This window comes from Juglans microcarpa x Juglans regia, chromosome 7D, assembly GCF_004785595.1.
Source record: "Juglans microcarpa x Juglans regia isolate MS1-56 chromosome 7D, Jm3101_v1.0, whole genome shotgun sequence".
In the NCBI taxonomy this organism is placed as follows: Eukaryota; Viridiplantae; Streptophyta; class Magnoliopsida; order Fagales; family Juglandaceae; genus Juglans; species Juglans microcarpa x Juglans regia.
The window spans coordinates 7,082,535-7,090,150 of record NC_054606.1 but is presented as its reverse complement, the minus strand read 5'-3'; the positions used below and the strand labels follow the sequence as shown (position 1 = coordinate 7,090,150).

At 36.4% G+C, this 7,616-nt stretch overlaps 1 protein-coding gene across 1 annotated transcript; it reads right to left on the bottom strand.

The window, feature by feature from the left end:
- Positions 1 to 3,549: 3,549 nt before the first annotated feature.
- Positions 3,550 to 6,098, bottom strand: LOC121239058 (transcription factor MYB64-like). Its single transcript, XM_041136177.1, has 3 exons — positions 5,576 to 6,098; positions 5,325 to 5,451; positions 3,550 to 4,514 (listed from the first exon to the last, which is right to left on the bottom strand). Exons 1-3 carry the CDS (start codon positions 6,031 to 6,033, stop codon positions 3,630 to 3,632), a joined length of 1,470 nt encoding a protein of 489 aa, XP_040992111.1. The 5' UTR covers positions 6,034 to 6,098; the 3' UTR covers positions 3,550 to 3,629.
- Between the last annotated feature and the right edge of the window lie 1,518 nt (positions 6,099 to 7,616).

The window sequence follows — 7,616 nt, the reverse complement described above, 5'->3', positions numbered from 1 at the left end:
ATCTCACCTAAATTTATTGTCGAAGTATTTGATCTTGGTTGTGATTTTTTCTTCGACTTCACTATTTTTATATGTTCTACACACTTTGGATGGAATCTCAACACACGCCAACAATGATCGAAATTGAAAGCTTTATTTTCTAACTCAAGGTACATGATCTTTGTCTTGCTAAACTACATGAAATTAAGCATCATGAAGTTAAGTTTATGTTAAAAAAACATAGTTTATGTTGAAACATTATGTTGACACCACAAATCATACATCATCATTGCAATCTGAGTGAACACCACAAATTATAACCATCCTCATGATCCTATCAACATTAATATCAATAAACTCCACAAATCATTCTCCGTATAACAGATACCGAAGCCTCCTTCACAATTTATAACTATGCATGGAATTAATAGTAAAAGAAAATGTGAAAAACATACATTGTCTTGCTCATTAAAACCACTTTGATGCATTCCTTCAACTTGTGCCAAGTAACCACAAAACTTATTTACCCGTTGTTGTATCGTCAACCGCCAATTCATTAGATAGATGTAGTTACGTGTAGAATTAAATTTCTTGTTTTCTTCAAAGTATTTATGAATTATTTTCCATAATATGGTGTACTTTTTTATCTTTCCATTGCACCGCATCTAAGGAAAACTTCAAGTCATCCCTCCACAAGTACCAAATCTTCATCGTTACTAAAATTTGTATCCCGTTATGTGATTTTCGTTCACTAGATTCAACCTCAATAACCTCAACTCAGGGTGGAGATAGTTGGTGTTCATTTATCTCATTTGTGGATTTCATTAAAAAGTCATTATTATTTAGAAGATTTGAGAAGTAGACATCTTGGTGAGTTCTTCAATCCATTCCCATTAGAGATTTCTGGAAGGGCAAGCTAAGAATATACAAAAATCTATACCCAGCCTTTCTTAGTTATGTACATAAACACTTGGCTGGAAAATAAAGCTTGGTCTATCGAAAAATCAATCTGACCAATCAACAAAAACATTGGAGATCGTAAACAAACTTATAAGAAAGGGGACTAAAAGAGGTGGTGTAGGGCAAAATAAGTAAAACTATAGGCTACGGCAGAAGATATTACAGGTATCTAAAGCCAACAAATTGACAGGAGCAACCACAAACTCGAATTGCTGGGTTTCAATGACATGTGCCACACTAACGCTAAATGATCTACTTCATTTCTTGAGTAGCACTATCACTTTGAACACACTAACAAAGAATGACAACGCTACTTGAAAATGTATTGTATTTCCCATATTCTTTCCAGAAACCAAACATGTGGTGATCATCAATGTAAGCCATAAGAAATCATAATGGGGAACGACCGTACTAATCAATTTCAAATAATAAAATCAACCCAAGTCCCTTGAGCAAAAGCTGCTCGATCAAGAAAATGATTGAAAAGAAATTTAAAAAATGTTCAACTCCAATTTTATGTCAAAACAATATAGAAACCAACACAGAAAATGCCTAAGCAAACCCAAAAAGCTCACCTAAAGATAAGAAAACCTAACATAATATCTCAATGTAGTTCTTTTCTTTTCTTTTTTTGTTTCTAGGACTAGTCACCAAGGAAAGACCGAACACATGTACAACCCCACCACAAAATTGTGAATTAGGTAATCCAGGGAATTCCTTTCACGAAATCGAATACAAATCTCTGACATCATCAACATGCCCTGTAACCACTAACCTTCACCTAACGGCCTGACGGTCAAATTCGTATATAGTTCTAACTAGCTTGAGAACTAAACCGACATAATTTATTAAACATGAAATCTCCAGCAAAAGGGCGGACCTTGGCTAAATTTTGACTATGCATAAATAACATAATTCACTACTTGTGAGGGAGGTAAAAACATCAGAGCCCAAGGATCGAGCCCAGCCCACCAAGTTAGTAGCTAGGGGGAGGTCAGGGAGTCAGAAAGTGAGGTGGGGGAGTCAGGGGCGGCATGGGATTGTCGAGGGGGGGTTCAAGAGGCATAGGGCTGTCACGGAGGGGTCAGACACGCGAAGACTTGGCCTTACCTGCATAGGGGCGTGCGGGAAAATGCATTCGGATAAATAGAGGGGTCGGGATGACTTCCAAAGGATGATCTTCTTCTTCTTCAGTACTTCTTCTTCAATACTTCTTCTTCCTCTTCGACGGCTCCTTAAAACAGTGGAGCTCCAGCGAATGCCTCTTCTCCAGTAAATTTATAATCAGCATCACCATTGTACAATGAGATATGAGATACTATAAACAAGAATATTATAGTGGACTTCTCCTCTTGAAACACCCGTGGACGTAGGCTTGATGCCTAACTACATAAATCTTGGTGTCATCTCTTTTTACTTTCTCTGCACAACTTATTTTCCGTTCACTGCCATGGACCTAGGCACTGCCGCCATACACTGCTGCACCGAAACACTGCTGAGGGCTCTATACAACGTCGATCGAAGCCCAAGTCATCCCAGTGGGTCAGAAATGACTCTTTCTCCCCTTTCAGCATGTTGAGCGATTTTTACAGCATCAACACTACTAATACTCTGAGCAGATGGGCTCTTTTTTTTTCCCCCCGCAAGATTCATAAATATATATTAAGACATAAAAAGTCTGATACAAACATAGGAATTCCAAAAGTTTGATACAAAAAACTACCTAGATGCATGAGGATCTTTTCTGTTGTGAAATTACAGTAGAGATGCTGGAATTTGTATTAGTGGGATGTTTCCAAAGGCTTACATTGTCGCTGCCCATTACGCTAGATTATGCACACATCGATTTTCTGATCGATGAATTTTTTTCACTGTCTATTTTTTAAATAAATTTAAATAATGTCTAGTATCATTTATGATGGAACTCAAAATCCATTCTTGAACGGGAGGGCTCTTACTTTAAAGATAGTATTTTCTGCACTAAATACGCTATATACGCAATCTTTAATTGCTCAACGTAAAAAGAAAAAAGAACACGAAAATTAATTTCTTACTAATTAGCCCATTAAACTACCTTCACTAGCTAGCTAAGAATATGTGATAAGTAACTAAAGTACTAAAACGATCAGCCTTTCGTAGATGTTTGTGTAAAAACAATTGTACGTACTTCTGCAAGTACGTACCGATCTTGCGTTGCATGCAGTTTCCATTTTATACCCCAAAAAATATATTTTCAGGCCATTTCAATGAGTTTCTTCCTGTTGGCCAAAATTCTCGTCAACAACATATCAAGAATCAGAAGCTCTGAAGCTAGCTCATGTTGAAAAGGGAAGAAAAAGACGACGTAACAGAAAATGAGAAACGAAAACAAGTAGTCGTCCCAGTAAAAGGATTGCAGTCCAGCTAGAAAACAAAAACCAAATGCCAATATTTTTGTTCACAAACTACCAACAAAGTAGAGCACCATTACTACTACAGCCATATAAAGCCCAGAGAAAGAAACGCTCAGCACCCTAAAACACATTCCAACATCGTCACTTTTCTCAAGTGTCAGCAGCCCAACAGTTAATGTGTGTCTCAAATTTCTTTAAAAGACATTTCAATATCCCTAGCACCAATTCAGAGTTAGTATATTGGCTCTCCAAATTAGTCTTGAAGATGGAAACCAACAAACCTTATTATGTAGCCCACTAAGCAAGAAACACGCTACTGTTACTGCCCTGAGATAAATGAGAATTTAAAGCGACAAACTCTATCAAATCCATCTCCTTCCTGCTGCCGTTCGAGGAGTACGCTTGGTTAGTCAGCAAGTCCATGTTCATGTTGTTGTCGTAGCAGCAGCTGTAATCATTGGAAAGCAAAGAATTGGCGGTGCCATTCAGCAGGTACGAGAGGTAGATGTCAGAATGCAAGTGGGTCGTCGCGGGGTCACCAGTATCTATAGTTTGAAGTTTGTTGTTCTTCTGCAAGTTTGGGTTCGAAGTGAAAGATGCAAGACCAGTACCGGATTCCACAACGTCAGTGGAAGAATCCTTAAAGTGATCGACATGAAATGTTTCAGCTACCATCTGAGCTGTGACTTTAGTAGTGTTGTCAACAGGTGGCTGATCGTAATGGTTTGCAAAAAGGTTTTGCATGAAGAGTAGCTCCTCATCATATGTTTGAGAAATCAATGTGGGCGAGTCACAATATTGGGAGCTCGACTCTGACAGTTGATCCGGGAGGAAATAGTTGAATTTGGTTGATGGGTTTTCGACGGAGAGGGTGGAACTGGTGGGGGTGGGGGTGCTTTGGATATCGGCGCCGGCGCCAGCGGTGGAATTTTTACTGTTCAGAGTCTTGCTTTTGATATAGTCCTGAAGCAGAGAAGAGTACTGGGGCTTTCCTTTTTGAATCATCTCTGTCGGTTTGTTCTTTCTCCTTGAATTCTGCCTTCTTTTCGTGGCATTCCAATGGTTCTTTATTGCGTTTTCTGTTCTTCCGGGAATGCACTTAGCGATCTCCGCCCATCTGTTTCCGACCTTCGCATGAGCTTCAACCAGTAACCTCTCCTCCTCTTCACTCCAGCTATCCTTCTAAAAATCAAGACAGACAAAGCTTGCCAATGTCAGTACTTTTTCATATATTATAGGGATTACTTTTATAACGGTACTAAAAATGCATTCTGACCTGCTTGCTCGAATATTCAAAATCACATGAAATTAATTCAACGCTAAACGCGACTGTTCAAATATATGGAAGAAAAAACGTGAAGGTGTAAATTGCACAAAAAAAACGCCTGGCCTAGATAGGTTATATATGCATGAGATCAAATTAATGACATATAAAAATCAATTAGCGCTATATACTTTTAAGTAATATAAAAATCAATTAGCGCTATATACTTTTAAGTAAATTAAAAAAAAAAATGATACAGATCAAATTAGGAGAATGCAAGAAGCTGTAAGCGATCTGGCTAATTAGTCTTGCAGCTTGTGATTGCTATGTAAACCTAAGCCCAAAGATCATATATATATATATATATATAGTACTCTTTGCTGAATGGAATTGTAGTTTTCCATGAATTAAAAGAAGAAATTTAGGAAGATCTGAAGATGATCTCAAATAGATCTCTTAGATAGATCCTTTACAATCTGAGTGATCTGTATCTTTGCCAATGACTAGGAATATATAACTTTAGATTGTAACATAAGTAAAATAAAGCAATCTATGGTTTTTCTTGTCAAAAATTAATGATCATTGGTTATATCAAATCTTGGGATTTTAGACAAAGTTTTTGGTTCTTAGATACCCCCATAAAGACCAAAAAGTCTTAAATCATTCCATGATTTGGATAATAACATGAATAAAAGATGAACAAAATCATGTGCAAAACGAGAGGAAACCTTTATATCTGGGCGCAAATGATTATGCCATCTCTCGCGACACTGCTTACCAGCTCTTCCAACCAGCTTCTCTGCTATCTGTGCCCATTTTCTCACTCCATGTTGCTTCACCAACTTGATTAGTTTCCTGAAGAACACGAAAGAAAAAACCTAAAATATATGTCCGAGAATACGAGAAGCAAATCTATATATGCTACGCTTTGGAAAAAATCAGTGAAAAAAAAAATTTCATCAAAATGTATTGGGTTCACCTGTCTTCTTCATCTGTCCATTGTCCCTTGATTAAAGCTTCAGAAGATCCTTTTTTAGCATTCTTCCCCGCGCCTTTAGAACTCTTGCTCCCAGTAACTTTCACTTCTTGTTTCAACCCAGCGGCCATGATAGGGATTTTCTCATATATCCAATTCAGAGGCTCTTCATCCACAAAAAACCCGTCAGCAAAGCTCACCTCTGGATTAATATTCGGACAGGAAAACCCACCACCAATTGCATCCCTGTAAGGGGTAAAGCTACATAAGCCGGAGTTAGAAATAAGTATTTCTTTGTTCTTTGCATGGTTCTTAGCCTGCTGCTGAGAGAAATGGTGGTTCTGATCACCATACTGCAGGAACCTGTCTATGGCTGCGAATGGAAGACCGGGCAGACATATGGAACGGTTTCTTTGTGAATTCCCATAGCAACATGCAGTACCTTCCCCACCACCTTCCATTAGAGGAGTTTCAAGGAGATTGAAAACTAGAGGGAAAAGGTCTATATAGGCTTGATTTTTGGGAAGTTTTTGTGGATTTTTTCGCATAACATGTGAGAACACCCCATAACAAGAGCTGGACAAGAATCAAGAAGCTTATACCAAGCCTTGTAATGAGCCACATGGCGTAATAGCTGTTGATCTTGGGCTAAATCCAACGGTTGAGAATTGGAGTTGAATGTAACTCCTGAGCTTCCTCCCTCAGACAAAAGTAGAAAGGCGGGGGAGAGATTGGTGGCTTTGTCATTAAACCCATTATTATTATTATTAATTGAATTATTAATTTAGACATAAAAATTGCAAATACTAGTGAAATTAGGGACTAGTAACTCACAATACTTGTAATTTTTTATGAGGGTGATTTTGATATACATCAATATTGGCATCATACAAAAAAAAAAAAAAAATGGAGGTCCCAATTATTAAAATGAAAATAAATGATGGCGGTTATTTGAGAAAATTAATTCAGATTTATTACAGTGAGGAAATTCGGGAGAATTCTAATACCTGGTTTTTTAATTGCTTGGATGACTGCTAATTGCCTGCAAATTGCATGTGGATCATGAGGGTGATATTAATTTTATATATATATAGCTATTCCATTCATTTCTTTTTCAAGTTTGTTCTTTTATATATATATATATATATATATATATAGTTCCTTACTAATTTCATACGCATATGAATCAACTTAATTTGCTAGTTGAATGAGCCACAGTACTGGGTCATGACATTGGAAAATGATAGGGGACCGAGAATGGTGCCCCTATTTTGACCGATATTGTTTTTTTTTTTTTTTTTTTTACTTAATGGTTAAGGATGGATTATTAGTTAATTGGTATATTTTTAATTTTTAAAAATATTTAAAGATAATAAAATATACATTTTAAAGGAAAAAAAATACATTTACACTATGATCAGTATAATGCAGCGGCACCATTTTCGATCCCCTAGCATTAATATCCCATGACATTAATCTAGAATTCAAAATTTTGACCTCAAAATATATATAGTAACGGTTTATTTAAATACTCTTTCTAATTAAGGCTTTTAATTAAGTGCAAAATATCATAAGGGTGATTTTTAAAGACTTCATGAAATCTAAGATTTTGAAAAAAACTTAAAATCTTGTTTGGCATTGGTGTAAATCTAAATCTAAATTTTAATATGTTATCCAAGTAGTAGATTTGGATTATAAACATCCAAATCCAAATCCTCCTCTACAAATCATGCCATCCAATTAGCACACCATGCATGCATTGGCGTATATATTCAAGACCCACCCATGCACATTGTTTTAAGGTAGAGGAGATCAATTACAATATATATATTGTTTGGGTAAGAGATCAGGAGATTAATTAGCTGAAAAAAGTGTCTTTCAAGATAACTAATGCTATCCTTACCACATAGGTATGGTAAACTCTACATACAAAATATCTCTTTATACCTTATCTATTATGAAGAAAAGAAGGATTCAGATTTCTATAATTAATTTCTATTTGAACTCTAGTGTCTAGAGTGTTTGGAACGATAAGAAGAAAAAA

Excerpts from the sequence above, each read along its gene's own strand:
- LOC121239058 (XM_041136177.1), bottom strand. The coding sequence starts at position 6,033 with ATGGAAGGTGGTGGGGAAGGTACTGCATGTTGCTATGGGAATTCACAA. Across the intron at positions 5,452-5,575 it reads TGGACAGATGAAGAAGACAG|GAAACTAATCAAGTTGGTGA; the intron begins GTGAACCCAATA and ends CGTGTTCTTCAG. Across the intron at positions 4,515-5,324 it reads ATTTGCGCCCAGATATAAAG|AAGGATAGCTGGAGTGAAGA; the intron begins GTTTCCTCTCGT and ends CTTGATTTTTAG.